Source organism: Xyrauchen texanus, chromosome 7 (genome assembly GCF_025860055.1).
Source record: "Xyrauchen texanus isolate HMW12.3.18 chromosome 7, RBS_HiC_50CHRs, whole genome shotgun sequence".
Taxonomy (NCBI): Eukaryota; Metazoa; Chordata; class Actinopteri; order Cypriniformes; family Catostomidae; genus Xyrauchen; species Xyrauchen texanus.
The window spans coordinates 7,947,350-7,965,962 of NC_068282.1; the positions used below are offsets into that span (position 1 = coordinate 7,947,350).

The 18,613-nt window shown below is 34.8% G+C and overlaps 2 protein-coding genes and 1 pseudogene across 3 annotated transcripts; 2 read left to right on the forward strand and 1 right to left on the reverse strand.

Moving 5' to 3' along the window:
* Nucleotides 1-380: 380 nt before the first annotated feature.
* On the forward strand, nucleotides 381-9,851 carry LOC127646664 (sodium-coupled monocarboxylate transporter 1-like). Its single transcript, XM_052130460.1, has 16 exons — nucleotides 381-497; nucleotides 893-1,480; nucleotides 2,895-2,960; nucleotides 3,174-3,225; nucleotides 3,713-3,780; nucleotides 4,018-4,172; nucleotides 5,330-5,470; nucleotides 5,573-5,702; nucleotides 5,784-5,872; nucleotides 6,712-6,824; nucleotides 6,950-7,017; nucleotides 7,272-7,358; nucleotides 7,932-8,122; nucleotides 8,305-8,414; nucleotides 8,819-8,907; nucleotides 9,180-9,851. The coding sequence occupies exons 2-16, from the start codon at nucleotides 1,127-1,129 to the stop codon at nucleotides 9,279-9,281; spliced, it is 1,815 nt and encodes a 604-aa protein (XP_051986420.1). The 5' UTR covers nucleotides 381-497; nucleotides 893-1,126; the 3' UTR covers nucleotides 9,282-9,851.
* A 134-nt stretch (nucleotides 9,852-9,985) lies between these two features.
* LOC127646849 (mucin-12-like) lies at nucleotides 9,986-14,404 on the forward strand. 2 transcript variants are annotated; one of them, XM_052130759.1, is made up of 4 exons: nucleotides 9,986-10,129; nucleotides 10,861-11,438; nucleotides 11,950-12,114; nucleotides 12,416-14,404. In XM_052130759.1, exons 2-4 carry the CDS (start codon nucleotides 10,886-10,888, stop codon nucleotides 12,655-12,657), a joined length of 960 nt encoding a protein of 319 aa, XP_051986719.1. In that variant the 5' UTR covers nucleotides 9,986-10,129; nucleotides 10,861-10,885; the 3' UTR covers nucleotides 12,658-14,404. The 2 variants fall into 2 exon arrangements, with proteins under 2 accessions (XP_051986719.1, XP_051986720.1); XM_052130760.1 differs by having other exon boundaries at nucleotides 11,953-12,114.
* LOC127646574 (synaptonemal complex protein 1-like) lies at nucleotides 13,422-18,363 on the reverse strand (annotated as a pseudogene).
* Between the last annotated feature and the right edge of the window lie 250 nt (nucleotides 18,364-18,613).

Consider the following 18,613-nt stretch of genomic DNA (forward strand, 5'->3'; position numbering starts at 1 on the left):
TTAATACATCTCTTAGATCTGTCAATTTATCATGCTCTAATCAAACAAATCTCTGGGTCCTTATCTTGTGTGCAAAGTTCATTGGGTTATAAATGGAAAATGAAATGCATGCACTAAATTGTTTTGCAGCTTGGAGAACCAACAATAAGAGGTTGTCATAGTGTCCAGATTAACTTTCTCAACCATCATAGCACTATTACTAACGTTGTTTGTACAAAAACTAATATTTTAACACTTTAACAGACCGTTTGGTTCAAGTTCATCTGTGCAGTTGACTATTATCTTGTCAGTTGTAGTTGTTCATATCTTACAATGTGCACTAGAGCCGCTGGTTTCATATGCTGTTAAAAATTATTTATCTTACCGTTTTCAATGTCTTTGTCAAGCTGTAACTGATTTAAAAACCACTCACTGTAACCATTGGTAGATACTGATTGAACAAGACCTACAACGGACAAAGGAATTCTTTTCAAGCATTAAGAAAACTCATATATCAGGTAAGCACAAAAACCGCACTAGAAACTGAGGGTGTTCAACATGACCTTCTCATTGGTACTTGATGTTCTGTTACTTTCTGTTCGACATATTCAGAAAATAGTGTAATTGTTAAACAGTGTTTCTATTGTGGTATATTATGTTGCATTAATGGGGAGTATATCAGGTAACTGATAAAAGTGATCATGATTAACGCTAGCCTGCAAAAAGCACAAAGTGTCCTCCTTAACATATTTTGGAATTCATTAAGCAACTGTGACTAAACCCATTCTTCAATGCTAAACTCACGTCATGAGCTTGGTATAAAAAACTTTACTTCCTTTTACAATGTAACTGGTATATCTTCTGGCCTTGAGGGATCATTAACTCAGGTTTTTTTTGTTGTTGTTGTGGTCAGTCCAAGATTACAGAACATGCAATCCTTATCATCTATTGGCACAGAGAGGAGCTACTTGGCCTGTCCTCCTCTTAAATGTTAGAGAAAGTGTTGGAGGACTTTCCAGCAAGAGCTTGATCTCAACTTCCAGCATCACTTAACAGAAAACCAGGAATCATCCGACCAGGACTAAACTGACTGGACTGATACCAGCTATATAGCTCTTGAAGATCTCCGTAAGTATATTTTTAAATCATGACTGGCAGTGGAGGTCCCGTTGCGACGTTCTCAGTGTGGGACTATGTGGTCTTTGCTGGGCTGATCCTTTTTGCAGCTGGCATTGGGTTGTTTCAAGCCATCCGGGGAAGAAAGAACACCAGCAGCAGTGAGTTTCTACTGGGGGGTCGTCAGATGACAGCAGTGCCTGTTGCTTTGTCCCTCACGGCTAGTTTCATGTCAGGTATCACAGTTATTGGAACACCTGCAGAGGCTTACTTATATGGCACACCGTTTTGGCTCTTCGTCTTCTCCTATACTATCATGTCAGCCATCAGTGCGGAAATCTTCGTGCCTTTGTTTTACCGCCTGGGCATCACCAGCACATATGAGGTAAGAGGGTGACATGGGCCACATGGGGTTTAAATGAGGACAGATGAGTGTGGTTAACAGACAAAAAATACCCAGATAAACAGCAGGGTGTGCATGAAGTCAAGAGCACTATTGATTGTCTCTCAGATGATCCCATTTTTGTTTGCCCTTGATGAAGAATCAATAGATGGAAATACAAATAAGGACAAAGGAGAGAGAGAGAGAGAGATAAAAATGAAAAAGGCAAAGCCGGGACAAACAGATTTATTGCCCTGATACTATTATAGTATTGCCATTGTATTCGACACCTTCATGGTGAAAATTGTTGTTGTTGTGTAATCCAAAGTGCAAAAGTTATTCAGGATTACTCACCCTGTAAAAGAACATACATTAAAAACATACATTTGATGAAGAATGAGCATTTAGAATTCGAATATACATTGGCCCCAAAAATAATTTGGACACTTAGGTTACACTTAAAAACATTTTTAGTAAACAAGGTCATTTAGTTTTGAGAAAAATACCAAAAATGGCCCAGAAAAGTGATGTTTGTGTGCAAATGCAACTTGGCTTGATGTTTAGTTCCCAATGCAATTAAATTAATACATTCTTAAGTGTGACTTAAGAATATTCCGGGTTCAATATAAAATTAGCTCAAATCACAATAATGATTACTACAAAAATTAGTTTTGGCTTGTTGATACTTTTCTTTAAAAAAATAAAATGTTACAGTGAAGTACTTACAATAGAAAGTGAATGGGGCCAATCAGTAAACATTGAAACACTCAATGTTTCATAAGTATAGTCACACAACGTAAACATTATGCGTCTTTAAATGATTTTAACCTTTTCTGTGGCAAGTTATATCCAATTTTACAACTTTGTGCCATGTCCGATTAACACGTGAACCCTAAAACGATGATTTAAACAAATTTTAAGGCTCAAATAATACATGAGTTTTAACAGAAGAATTAATGCAGGTGCTTTTATAAAGTTATAAGCTTCAAATGTCTGCAATTAAACCTAATTTTCCTTGTAAGTGTCTAACTGGAACCTCGATTTTGCTTTTATTTAAAAAAAAAGGAGGGACAAATTTAAATTACTATTGTGGTAATCAACATTATGCCACAAATACTTTGACTGAGCATAAGTGGTATTGAACCTGAAATATTATTTTAAGTGTCTAAAAGTTTGTGCCATTATATCAATGGTTTCTAGCAAACTAAATGGGTGCTGATGTTAAAAAAAAACATGTGCAAATGATCATCACTCAAAAAATGTGTTTTACATTAACCTTACAAGAGCAAAGGTGTTAATCTCAGAAAATTCAATATGTAATGTACAGCTGGTGTTTTGTATAATCGTGACATTATGTACATTTTTACAAGTAAATTCGTTTACTAATAATTAATTCAATTGGTCACTTGTTTTCTAGTACTTGGAAATGCGTTTCAGCAAGCTCATACGAATCATTGGAACAAGCATGTATATTGCTCAAACTGTAAGTTGGTTTTTAGCTTCTTGCATGAGTTTATACATAACCAAACACACATATGAAGAGTGATTGCATCAGCATTAGCGAACATTACTTTGAAAAAAGCTTCAATTTTTCCATGTCAAAACGTCATAAAATTCAGGTGTTGAATATATTTAAGAATTTAAGGCAGAATATATTTTTGTCCAATTATCTAATGGGTGGTGTTATCTCTACTAGGCTTTATACACAGGCATGGTTATCTACGCACCTGCGCTCGCCCTTAATCAGAGTAAGTAAAGAGCCAATCTTCATCTACTAATGTCAAAAACCAAATATCCGCTGAATATGAAAGTGATGTCTATGCATGTTAGCTCCCCGTGTCTTTAAACATGTATAGTGAGGTCAAAATTCTCATTACAAATTATTTCAGAATTTCTTCGTATTTGGTATGTCCACCCTTTTGCACACACTTGAGCTGACACTCCGCAAGTTGCAGCAAGTTGTAAAATCTGATGACGGGGCTGGTGCCATGTGTCCATGATCTGAATATGTGAGAATGTTCCAAAGAACATTGTGTGTGCTACACTGTAAGCAAGGAATTGGGACCTTTTGAGTTAACATGACCAATGCCACAAATAAAAATCTTTTTTTTTTTTTTTTTTACATTAACATTAAATATTTACTTCCAGACTTTTGGACCCCACTGTATATCAAATAAAAATCTTGCAGTGTAAAAATGCATATACTGTAAGTTGAAATCTATCTCTTTTTTGCAGTCACTGGTCTGGATCTTTGGGGAGTGCTGGTGGCAACAGGGGCTGTTTGCATCATCTACTGCACCCTAGTGAGTAACATTATTCAGTTTACATGCAATTTCACAAACTGTTTAGTAATTTTTATGTTTTCATTTTTAATCCCCTTTTAGCTTTTTTAAGTTAATTTAAATAGCTCAGTGATGTAATAAAAAAATACACAAAGGAGTAAGGAAATGGATTTCAGTGCTCAAAGGTGCTGTCAGTGCCTGATGTGAGAGGTAAATTATATAATTTCTTGATATTATCTGATATTCTCTTATCAACAGGGAGGGCTGAAGGCAGTGATATGGACAGATGTATTCCAGATGGTCATTATGTTGGCTGGGTTTGTGGCGGTTATTGCTCGTGGGTCTGTACTACAGGGGGGACTTGGAAAGATCTGGAATGATAGCTACCATGGTGGGCGTTTGGAAACGTTCAGGTATATTCTAAGTAGAAATGTAATCTAGATTACATAAATATAGTTTAAAACACAGTAACGTACAATGTACATACAGTGCATATACAGAATGTAATGGATGGATGGATGATATAGTTAGGTAGATGGAAAAAGGAATGATGGATGGATGGATGATGTAGATAGGAAGATAGAAAGAGGGATGGATGGATAGATACTATAGATAGGTAGATAGAAAGGGATGGAAGGATGGGTGTATCATTTGATCGATGGATGGATCATATATATAGGTAGATGGAAAGAGGTATGGATGGATGTTCACATAGATACATAGATAGAAAGAGGGATGATGGATCATATAGATAGGTAGATAGAAAGGAATGGAAGGATGGGTGTATCATATAGATCGATGGATGGATAATATAGATAGGTAGATAGAAAGAGTGATGATTGATGGATGGATGACATAGATAGGATAGATAGAAAGAGGGATGATGGATCATATAGATAGGTAGATAGAAAGGAATGGAAGGATGGGTGTATCATATAGATCGATGGATGGATAATATAGATAGGTAGATAGAAAGAGTGATGATTGATGGATAAATGATATAGATAGGAAGATAGAAAGAGGGATGGATGATAGATAATATAGATAGGTAGATAGAAAGGGATGGAAGGATGGGTGTATCATATAGATCGATGGATGGATCATTTAGATAGAAAGAGTGATGATGGATGGATGGATGATTAGGTAAATAGAAAGAGGGATGATGGATGGATCATATAGATAAGTAGATAGAAAGAGGGATGGATGGATGGATAATATAGATAGGTAGATAGAAAGAGGGATGGATGGATGATAGATCATATAGAAAGTTAGATAGAAAGAGGGATGATGGATGGATGGAAGGGTAAATAGAAAGAGGGATGATGATATTGAAAGTTAGATAGAAAGAGGGATGATGTATGGATGGATGGGTTGATGATATTGAAAGGTAGATAGAAAGATGGATGGATGGTCATATATATAGGTAGATGGAAAGAGGTATGGATGGATGTTCACATAGATACGTAGATAGAAAGAGGGATGGATGGTTCAAATAGATAGGTAGATAGAAAGAGGGATGAATCAATGAAAGGAAGGATGATATTAACCTACCTCTAAAATGTACCTTCAGTTTTGATCCTGACCCTTTGAAGCGTCACAGTTTTTGGACAATCGTTGTTGGTGGCAGTCTGATGTGGACATCAATGTACTCGATCAACCAATCGCAGGTCCAACGCTACATTTCCTGTAAGACAATGACTCAGGCCAAGCTGTGAGTATATGATCAAACACATGATTGTGTGAGGATTAGTTAAAGCTAATACCAAATATTTTGTGTAAACACTTGTGTCCTGTCAATTGTCCCCCCACACAGATCTCTGTATGTGAATATGGTGGGATTATGGGTCACAGTGAGTTTGGCCATGCTTTCTGGTCTCACTATGTACTCCATCTATAAAGACTGTGATCCTTTCACAAACAAAGATGTAGGAGCCACAGACCAGGTAATACAAGCTCCAACAGTGACCATTTAATATTTACCCCCAATGCTTAAAATCAAACTCACCAAACAACATGTTCGCCAGCTCCTTCCTTATCTGGTGATGGACATACTAGCAGATTTTCCAGGAATGCCTGGCTTGTTTGTGGCAGCAGCATACAGTGGCACATTGAGGTAAGAAAAAATATATATATCTTTGTCAGATTTGTCCACCCTGATTTTTTTTGTAAAGGGCTTTCCAGACTGGGGTTTGTGATTGTAATAGAGTGTGCAAAATTACATTAAATTAAATTACATTACATTAATTGAAACAATCAAAATAGAACACTGATCTTATATGCAAAAATAAACGTTATTAAATGCTAATCATTATATCATTGTGTTATTATTACTTATATTTATTGTTATACATATTTTAACTATTATCTTGATTATATTTAATTGTAAATCTTGTAAATATTTAATTGCATTATTTCTTAATAATTAAAAATAATTTGAATAGTTTTAATATTTAATTCAATTATATTTTCATTTGAAATCTCAGGGCTTACTTCTGATTCATCCTACCAAAATGGCTGAGAAGACCCGATTCAGACCATGAATTAAATTGTAAAAAAGAAAAAAATAACATGAAGAAAATACAAATATATCACTGATTTTATATTCAAAAATAAATGTTGCTAAATGTTTAATTATTTTATTATTTATTATAATTGTATAATTATTTGATTGATTACATTTAATAAATCTTAACATTTAATTTTACTTATCAATAATTGAAAACCTATTTTTAATAGTTTAAATTATTATGTTTATAGATTTTTCATAATGAATTATTATTACGCATTTTATTTCTTGAAAGCTTGGAACTTGAAAGCTTATGAAATCTTAGACAAAAAAGTTTGAAAACCCCTGATTCAGGCCATGAAGTAACAAGCACATTGTGAATTTTGTTGAGGTCTGGTCACACATAATTTACCTCATGTTATATCTGGTGTGTTGGATTTCAACAGTACAGTGTCATCCAGTATAAACGCTCTGGTGGCAGTCACAGTGGAGGACTTTTTGAAACCTGCTTTTCCCTGGCTGACGGAGAAACAGCTGTCCTGGATCAACATGGGCATGAGTGAGTTACAGTGTGACAATTACTGTATATACCCTGACAACTGCATGCATTAAACCCCCCATGAAGCAGAGGATAGAGTTGATGTTGGATTGTTTAATGAGTAATTACATACAGGTTATCTCTAGGTGTATTCTATGGAGCTGTATGCATTGGTATGGCTGGTATTGCCTCTTTGATGGGCAATATATTGCAGGTAAGTTTATTTATGGACACTTAAAATTACATGAGACAAAAACGAAAGAAACATGAAAGCAAACCATTTCAAATTTAAAACTGCAATAATGTCTTTACAATTAAGATTACTGAATACATTTTAAGAATTTAATGGGGAACTACTACTTGCTTGGATTACTGTCTAAGGCATTGAGGTTTTTTAATCAACAGCGACATCTGCTGGTAACAGACTGCAATGGCATGTTACAAATACATTTTCTCTCCCCCCCACAGGCTGCTCTATCCATATTTGGTATGATCAGCGGCCCTCTCTTGGGCCTGTATCTGCTCGGCATATTCTTCCGCTGTGTGAACTCCATTGTAAGAACTGGAATTTATCTTAAAGTGCTATACATCCTTTTAAACAGACAAACAACCAGTTTTTAAAGTGGCTTAATGGTGCACTAAGCGATTCTCTTTCCACTGTAAAAAATAAAAATTACAGCTAAAGAAATTAATAATTTTTTATATTTCTGCATTCCACATGGGCTGTTCACCCCCTCATGCTGGCCATCCTGTTGAGAATCACATGACTTCCAAATTACTACTCATTTTATCTCAGTAACCCACTTATAATTGGACACAATTGGTGGCAGATTAAATAAATCTATCCTGTAAGCAGGGTATTTTTTACAATTATCCGAATACATTTGTTTTGGGGCATGACCACTGATCTATATATATATATATATATATATATATATATATATATATATATATATAGATCAGTGAGCATGACTCATCCAAGCAGGCTGGTGTCGATATAAAGTTTAAGACCAGTTGTTTAAATAAAAATGGCTTTATGTATTTTAACACTAAAGTGTATAACTTACAAAGTTCAGTTTGCTCAGACTGTCTGATGGACAACTACAGAACAACAATGTATTCCTACAGGGAGGTTTAGTTGGATTGATTTGTGGCCTGGCTATAACATTATGGGTTGGGATTGGAGCTCAGTTATATCCACCTTTACCTGAGAAGACCCTTCGCCTTCCGTTGAGTGTGGAGGGCTGCATCTCATGGGACATGAACCAAACAACCACTATGACACCAATCAGTACTGTCCTGCAAACCACAACTGCAAAGTTAGTGACCCCATTTGTTTTACATACATTAACGTATTCTTCTTGTCAAATTTCCATGACCTTGAAATTGCAAGTGCCATGCTCTACTAATCGAGATACAGGAACCTAAAATCATACAACAGTAAATACACTGAAAGCTAAAATCTAAAGCTAACTGTAACTTGTCTCATGCTGTCCTTCAGCCCAAGACCAGCTTTGGCAGACAGCTGGTATTCTCTGTCCTACCTGTACTTCTGCCCTGTAGGCATACTGGTGACCATGATCACAGGACTAACAGTTAGTGCAATATCAGGTAAGATCTTTTTGTTGGTGATGCAAGCACTCGGAGGTGGAACCTTAAAGTCAACATGAAATGGCCAACACTTTTTATTATTGTAATCAGACATATTTCAAAGAGAAAAATATAGGGCGGGGATTTGATTTTATCCATCAGGAATTGATTGAATAGTGAAAAGAGGGAATTACACACCAGAATGGAGCCAACTGGTTGGAGGGGAGGAATTGAAAAACTTTTGATGGGATTTGTGATGTCAGCCAAAAAGGAAAGTTGTTTTAGAAGCAGAGCTAGTTTTTGCATTTTGATAAGACAAACAAATAAAAAATTTTTTTTAATAACATGCACTGATGCATTGTGAAAACACAAGACCAGGAATGTGCATTAAGAAAGTAAATAGGGTTGATGTTTTTTTTCATTAGGTGGCTGTAAACAGGAGAAACTTCGACCTGAACTGTTTATCAGAAAGTCAGATCTCCTTTACTTTGGCTGCAGTAGAGAAGACACAGAGGTGAGGCCTTTCATTACCATTGTGAAAGATATATCAAGATCAAAGATCAATGTTGTAATTTTTTGACTATATAACAATCTAATCTTTTAATTCTAAAATTAAGCAATTAATTAGTAAGCTACAAACTTGTTGATAAAGATGATTTTACACACACGATTTACAAAACATTTACAAATACAATTTATTTGTTTTACTATGAAAGTTTTCACAAAACTGGCACTGCAAGAATGTAAAACGATTACTAACTGCATTGTTTTTCATATTTTCTCTAGAAGTCCAAGTCAGACCTAATTGAAAAAGAGCCAAACCACATGCAGGGGCTGGACAGTCCAGTTTTCTATGACAATGAAATTGCACTGACAGAGAAAGACTGATTTTAGATATAATACAGTAACATTTTACAATAAGATTCCATTTGTTTATATTTAACACAGTTAACATGAACCAACAATGAACAATCATTTTACAGCATTTATTAATCTTGGTTAATATTAATTTAAACATATATGTTTAAATCAAAAGTTGTATTAACCATGAACTAACATGAACTAAAAATAGAACAATTGTATTTTTATTAACTAACTAATATTGTTCATTGTTAGTTCATGATACCTAATACATTAACTAATGTTAACAAATGGAACCTTATTGTACAGTGTGTTACCAATAATACACTCATTTGATTTTTTGATGTTGTAAATAGTAAACGGTAACTGTATTTTTGTATGTTAAAATTGCTGATGCTCCAAGTGATGATGAAAAAAAATGTAATCAACATAAAAGAATAAAAAAAATATTGATAAACATGTCTATTTATTTCCATTGTTCTAATTAAGCCTGTTTTTGTGATTGAGTTGCTTGTTTTGAATAATTTACAGAGAAATAATAAAGATTATGCATTCAATTTGAACTGTTTGAGAACTGTAATATCTGCACTAATAAAATTTGACAACAACTTTTGAGCTGGTTTCCATGTAAAACCCAGGGCTGATTTCTCTACCCAGTCCACCCATGCCTGCCTCCTCGACACATTACTGATAAAGGAAGTCACGTATTTGAAGGTCCACCCACTCTACCTGTTTGTTTGATGTAGAGCCGATTGTTGAGCTCTCTGTTTTCTTAAAGGAGTGGAAAAAGTATAGAGCCTACCGCAAGCGGGGGTGCTATAACTGCTGCGAGTCATTTCCTGGTTTCATGTCCCATGGTTTGTTTCTGCTTAAAGGTAAGTTCTAAACCTGCTCATATTGTTGTGTGTTATTTTTGCTTTTACATATAAACTACAGTGTAAAATCTATAAAAACAAAGAGGGAGTAAAAAAGGAAAAAGATAGATAAGAAAAAGATATTATGGCCGGGGAAAGAATTCGTTTTTCTTTAAAAGATTTATGACATATAGCTGCTCTTATAAAACTGCATAGTGAGTATAAATTCAACAAAATTGTCTGTGAAACAATTAAATTAAGGGAGGCTTCTGTAACTAAGGAAAGTTTGCTACTAAGTTGGATTACCCATGACTGTTTGTTTAGTCCATGCAAATCCATATAGTTCTTTGTTGGTTTCAGTTTAGTGTCAGCACCATTTTAGGTATAATCATCATCAAGTATAGGACTTGTGTGAGATGGGATCCTTATCATCAACAGCATCTCAGCATCTTCTTCTAAATTGTTGTATGTGTTCTTCTAAACACATACACATATTATTCTTTTATGCATATATTAGCAATTCAAATGTCCAGAAAAAAAGAAAAATGTATATGAACAAGAAAATATGTGGGTTAAAAGTCTTACCAGAAAATAATTAACAGAGCAAGCAAATGGAAACTTTGCAAGAACCTAACAGGAAGCCACATTTCAATACCATATACACATAAAGTCACTATGTTAGGTCATGCTAATTATCTAATTGAATTATCTGTTGATTTGGGTGTGTTCTGTGTTTGTATTATTTTTTTAAGGAGACAAAAGCATATGTGAACAGCTATGGGCGTATTAACTCTTAAGCTTTTGGTATATGGCCAACTAATATGGTTTATATTGGCCATAAACAACATCACTCATCCTGATCAGACCACTGAGTCACCATCATGGCTGAATAACACCTCTCAAATGAAACCTACTTTGATGGCTCCACCGCTGAATGGAACTGGAAACTACACAGAAAACAATGCCTCAAATTCATCAAGCAATTCCATGTACAATACGAGTGATGCAACTCTGACCAACTTGACCACCCAGGTGACCACTACTGGACCCCAGAACACTACTTTGGGCCCCATCCACAGCAATGCAACAGTCACAGGAACAACAGTGCAGCCAAACACAACGGCAAATGCTCAAACCAACTCAACACAGCTCACCTCAAAGCCCAAAACAACAGTGAACATCACATCAACAGCCGTCACCTCTCTAGACAACATCACTCACAGCGGCAATGAAAGTACTACAATAAAGACTTCACCAGTGCCTAAACCAACAGAGAATGCACCCACCACTGTAATTCAAAACAACACAACTCTTTTCCATGTATCTCAAGGTTGGTTTGACCACATCCTATCATTAATTGTGTAAACTACATAATTAAATTTGTTTACCCAGCCTGATTAATTATAGCCCAGTCTCATGACAAGTCATACAAAATCGTAAGAAATTGTACGAGTTGGCTTGTACAGAAACATACGACTCTCTCAACAGAGAGACAGAAAAGATTGACATTTCTAAATAAAAATCTTACCAAACCTAACCTTACTAAACCAAACCTAACCATAAAATAACTTAAGCGTACCACAGAAGAAAGAAAAAAGGGGAGCATGATACAGGTTATTTATATACATCCATCATTTTTATTGCATAAATGAATATAGATAAAATCTGAAGCCTGTATTGTATCTAAAATTCTCTTTGCTTTTTAGTAGGTCTCTAGATGGGAAGAAAAGTCATACTTTTTTGTACAAGACAAGTCGTACAATATCTTACAAATGCGAATTATTACTGTATGCTAATTACTGTATGCTAATTAATTCCTACCTCCTATTCCTATTTCAAAGCAGGTGCTGGTATGAATCATTCAGAGATGTCCATGACCATTTTATTCAGCATTCTGCTTGGTGTAATAGTTCTGATAATTCTGGTGCACTTTGTGTACAAGTCTGGTAGAAGCAATCAGAGCAGGATCCAATATACTCATCGCCGTCTCCAGAATGAGGATACAGGTAAGGAAAACCTTTTGTCTGTTTATGTGTACATGGTGTCTATAATTGCTTAATGAAATCCTTGTAGTGTCATTCAGAATAAATAAAGTTGCGACTAGATTAACAACTATGGGATAATGTACTGAGAGCTGGTCATCATCACAAAATAAACCCTTATTTTGCGATAATGACCAGCTGGCTATACATTACTAAACTTTTTACACTGCTGCTCTGCAAATATTCCAGAGATCTCTGTAATTAAAGCATTTTTTATGATTAAGATAACAAATAGTACATCTGATTCTCTAAATTACTTTCACAGGTGAGCCGTTTACAGTGCCAGAAGACACACTGGTCATTTCAGGAGGACTCTACGATGGCCCCCATATTTACAACCCCACAATGACAGTGCAAAATGAGGATGAATTTCAGACAGACGCAACTGGACTTGCCTACAGACCCACTCAGTTCCAATTGGAGCTTCTGGTAGAGGATCAGGGAAGCGCACTTGATCGTGATACCTTGACCTTTCAGACATTCCAAGCAAATGATCAAGAACCTTGATATATGAACACAGCAACCAGCCTTTTTAGTTTTAAAAACTGAGATGAATATTGCTGAATGGGAAAATCAGTAACAGTCACTAAAAACCATTTGAATGCAAAAACATAAATAAACGCAAACAACAAAAAACAGCACAAAACAAAATCAAATATACAGAGAACACATATTTTTTAACAGAATACATTATGATGTGAAAGTGTTTTGAGACAATATTGTAGAACCATGTAATTGAAATAAGATAATCGCTGTAATATTTTTGATGCAAACATTTTCAAGCAAATATTTTCTCTGATCATTTTTCTTTCTTCTTATCTGAACTGCTGATGGTGGACCATCCAGCATATTGTATTTTCTTTATTGCTGGCAGTTTCAGAGCTGTTCCCAGAGATTTGCATGGAACAGAACTTTGCACCTGCACAAGCATATTTTGTGCTTACTGTAACAACTATATTTTCAGATCACAGTCGAGAAGATAAAATAATTACATTTTGACTAAATAATTACATTTTGACTAAACCTAGGAGTGGTGGTGGCGTAGTGGCTAAAGCACAGGGCTGTTAATCAGAAGGTCCTTGGTTCGGACCCCACAGCCACCACCATTGTGCCCTGATTCAGCAACTTCATGAATCAAACTTTCCAAAGTTTGAACCTACTGTAGGACCTTTGAATTACCATCCCAATTTTCTAACTTCTTGCTAGCTCTAACTCTATATTTATGCTGAATAAGATATTCAATGTGAACAATGTTGTTAGCCATAAAAAATTCAAATAATTAACAGTAATGGTTTACTTGCATCAACTTCAGCACTCAGATCTGCATCCTTTTCTTCTACCATTTTGTCATTCTCATGCTATTAAGTAAAATAAAACATCAGAATGATCAATCTCCAATAATAATATAAGAGATCAGTGATGAATATATACAATGATTACCACCTTGTGCCTTTCCATCAAAGCAACCATGTCTGATATCTTCTGATGGAATTTGATTTCTGTGTTGTCTTTACTCTTCAGTGTATCTGAACTGTTTGCTTCAGTTTCTGCACCTTCAAAAAACCAAACTGATCAAGTAGGGCATGAGTGTTATTTATTATGCCAGCTATTGTATTTAACAAAATAAATCACCTTGAGGTGATTTACATTTACATTTATGCATTTGGCAGATGCTTTTATCCAAAGCAACTTACAGTGCACTTATTACAGGGACAATCCCCTCAACTCAACCTGGAGTTAAGTGACTTGCTCAAGGACACAATGGTGGTGGCTGTGGGGATCAAACCAGCGACCTTCTGATTAACAGTTATGTGCTTTAGCCCACTACTCCACTTCTTGTGCCCCAGATGTTGATTTGTCTTAAAGGTTAGAGCATATTTTCTGAAGCTCCTCATTGTGCTGTTTCTTCGCGGTCTCAGATTCATCCTTCAATTTAGTTATCTATGAGAAACAATATTATACTTAAACAAGCCTATGTTTACTCCTAGCTTATACTGAAATGGGAAAACACATTGTATGCAATTAGAATCTGCGAAGGAGTTCATGAAGAAGTTCATATGACTACAAATGTCAGATTCATCAACAACATTAATTTATGATGCTATTGATTTCTACAAGGTTTTGCTGATAATGAACATTGATCAATTAATAAGTTTGATATAAACCAGATAAAATATTGTTGGTTTGCTGAGTAATAGTAAGTCAACCATCTATCTCATTTTGGCACTCCTCATGAGCCTTGGTTTTGCTCTGTAGTTTTGTTTTTAAGTTTGTTAGCTAAAAAAGAGAGGAAATTAAAAGTTAATATATAAACAAACATGTTTCTAAAGAGTATGGAGCATGGATACTTTGTATCTAAGATACGTAATATGATGTTTCATCTTTGACTCCAATGCTTTGATTTGTTTGTCTTTTATCAGAAGTTCCGCCCAGGCTTACTGAAGCTGTTCTTTCTCCCTCTCAAGACTCTCTATTTCTATCTTCTCCCTTTCTGCATTTGATTTGCTTTTCTGCAGTTAAAAAAAGAAACCACGTAACATATAGCACCTGACACCAAACAAAGCCACTTTGTCATAAAGACATTAAATTACAAGATTAGTAGCTTGATTTAATTTACAGACCTTGAAATAAGACTGTAGGTCTTTGTTCTCTAAAGCACCACTGTCAACCTGATTTTGTATGGTGTCCTTCTCTATCTGCAGGTCATTAAACCTCAACAACAGCTCCTTGTGTTTCTCTCTACAGAAACAAAGTTCCATATGGTATTAGACAGAATTCCACAATAAATAGCAGAAATGTCTAAAGGCTTGATATCTAAAGGAAAGGAACATACTTTTAGCTAATTTTCTTATAAGCCCTGTTGTCACACACTACAATTAGTGTGTGGAAACAGGGCTTATAAGACCATAAAACTAATTTGCAAAACATCTCTAAGTTAAAATAATTTACATAAAATACCAATACCTATATTAAGTATATACTAAAACAGTATGCTACAATGAAAAATAGAGGAGTAAATTACCATTTACACATACACTTAAATTGTTTTTAAACAAAAGAGAGGTTTCAGTTTGATGTGCTAAGAACAGAGACAGTGATCCTTCTCCAATCTTTCTACCTCTTTTGATGATTTACGACCAGACTAAATTGAAATCCCTTTCCATTTAGTCTGGATGAAAGATGTAAATGTTCAGTCTGAGAATCCTAATTATATGAGTTCAATCACATTCCATCTTAATATTGAACACAAAACATGATTACAAATACATTTACTTTGGCAATGTTTAAAATGAAATGTTGAAATTAAATATATGTTTTTTTACCTCTTTCAAAAGCATTTGTTCTTGTAACTCATCAAACTCATGTCTAGCCTTTTTCAGGGCCTACTCCGTGATTTATTTTTGGTGGCGGCATTCTCTATTTCATCCTTGAAAGAAGAATTTTAGATATATGGAGCACACAGAGCAAATTATGGAGCATACACTTTACCACAGCATCTCATTAAATGCTTCATAATTTTTTCCTCACCTTCAATTGATTTGCTTCCCTTTGTTTCTCTTCAAGTGCTGCAATAAACTAGAGCAGCCGATCATCACTTGTCTATAATTTCTCCTTTACAGAGCTAAGCAAGTCTGACTTGTTTTGTGAGAATTGTTTCTTAAATTCATGATTCAGAGTATCTGTATTTGCTTGCCATTGTCCTCTTTCTCCCACTGATTACTTTTGTATGATGAAAACACAAAGAAATTAGATTGATACATATAGTACAATTATTAATATTCATCAACGTACAGTACACAGTCTTAACATACCTAACTGTGAGTTTTTTTCACTCAGTTCATTCAGTACTGAGCTGATCTTTGTCTCATGGTCTTGTACCCTGTACAAATAAAGGAATTACTTTAAGGTTTATATTTGTTATCAACATTATTGGTTTTATTAGTGTACTTTACCCACCTGTGCAATAAGTTTGTGCTAGCTAGAATAATAAAAAGCTTCAAAGCATTATGCTAGGGCTTGTGTTAACATTTTCCCTTGGCATGCCTCTGCATTTCAGATGTTAGCGAGGCCTGCAAAGATTTCACTGTCAACTCCATCTCTGCAAGTTGGTCCGACTGTTTTCCTTTGAGGTTGTTTAGCTCCTCTATTTTGGTATCTTTCTTTTAAAGGACTTCTGAATGGTTTTCCTTGCTTAGTTCCAGTTCATTAGTTAAGGCTCTTTGATTTTCCTTCAAACAATTATGCAATACACAAATGTCTTTTCATTCTATTCATGGTCCAAGACACTGAATTAAAAAGAACAAACCTCAATCTCCTGTTTGAGTTGCTCTGTCAGCCTGAGTTTTTTTAAGGGACTGCCGGTCCTGCATAACACTTTGAAGTAATTTCTGATGTTGGTCTAAAAAAAAAAAAAAAAAAAGCTAACAGACTTTTAGACAAATCTGACACACATGTACTGTATCTTCCATTCATACTTGCAGACTCCTGTAGTAGAATGCAGCTTTTCTGTGCCTCTTGAAGTTTAAGTGAGATGTCTTTGAGATTGCTTTCTTTTTCTTGGAGTTTTTCTGCAAGCATGGCAACCTAAATAAGTCAAAGGAAAACAAAAAACATTGTTTTTCTGAGTGTTTTCAGTCAAAATAACACAAAGACAGGTGAGTGCTATGATAAATAATTCAATCTTAAGATAATTCAAGAAAATGCTGCCCTCTCCAGGCAGAAAGTTTATTTCAAGGCTTATTAGCAATGTCACTTACCTCCTTTTTCTTCATATGCCAATCACTTTTAAACTTTTAAAAAGAGAATTATTAGACTACTGTTTAATTTACTCTTACAAAAAACATGGTTTCACTACAATAACTATAGTTTAATCATGGTATTTAGTTAAATTATAGTTACCCCACAATTAACCATGGTTACTACTATATAATTATTGTAGTAAAACCATTGTTAACTATTTTTTAAATTACATATCAACAAAAATTACACACAATTTTAAGAAACAAGAAATGTCACCTCTAGATATGATTCCTCTTGTTTGAATGAGCCTTGTGGCGGCCCGAAGCGCTTGCCTGCTTGTGTCTTTCAGCATGCATGTTAAGATGAGCGGAAGAAGAAATAGTTCCCATCCTGAACAAGTATTTGCTTATATAGCCTAATCCTTTATATTTCACTTTGAAGCTTATGGTTATTGTTCATGTTCATGGAAACCAAATAATATTGGACCTATTTTTAAAATCTATATTTTTGTGTGAGGATCGATACTTTTGATACCTCATCAGTATCAGAAGTATCGATACTTTAGTATGGATCAGCCCATCCCTAACTAGTGAGTACATAAAGAATTAAAATAGATTTATTTACATTGACATTTTTAATTTTGTTGGGTTTACCCAATTCTTCTTTCTACATAAAGTGTTTGTGTTGAGATTAAATAGTAATTTTGAGAATTAAGAAAACTAATTTTAAACACGTGGAACCACTATCCATGACTGAATCAAGCTCAGCCAAAGAGATATTTTTTTGAGTGTATATCACATTTATTATATGTTATAATCTGCAAAAACACTTAGACTGTGTAATTTCTCAAATGTGTCCTTCAGTATTTTATATAAACTCCTGGTTGCATTACTCTTGCAAGTCGTGAACAAAACATGAATCAAAAAGCATCATATATTACGTGTTGAGAAATATTAAATTTTACATACAAACATACATGCTTCTAAGGTCTTCATTGAGTTGATCCTCTAATTTCATGCTTAGACTTTCATTTGCAAACTCAAATGGACAAAAGTGAACGTTTGATTGCAGAAGGGGGAAAAAAACAAGTAAAATACTCAAAACATACATACAAACTACTGTTTAAAGATCTACTAATTGCCAAATAAATGTTATTAACATGAAGCTCTTGAATCGCTTTGGGATGAGTCTCAATAGTTTTTCTGTTCTATCATTTTGTGACATCTCAGAATCCATACTGAACATCCAGTTTGATTTTCTCAGCTTCATCAAGCAATTTGGAGTACAGCTGGCTGGATCTCAGTTTGGCCTGTTTGGTACAGAAGCACAGAAATTAAACAGCATAACTGTATGTACATTATGAGGTATGTTGCATTAAATTCATAAGCTTGTATATGGAATTTATCAGCAGACCCTGAACGCATTCTAAAAGAAATTAGCATACAAACTAACCTCTCCCTTTTCCATTGGCATGACTGCAGCCTTTGGTCCTGCTTTGGAAAATATTTGGAGTCAGGATTATTGGATGTATTACTGCAGTCAAGGTTGGCATTCACACCAAATTAAAATACCCACACTATATTTATATTTTCTAGAGGACACCTCATATTTAACTTCTTTGAAATGTTACCAGTTCATGTTGTCTTTGTAGGATGCACCATTTTGGAAAGAAAAGGCAGGCTTGTCTCCATATCTGAACACCTGCGGTAACTCTACACACAAA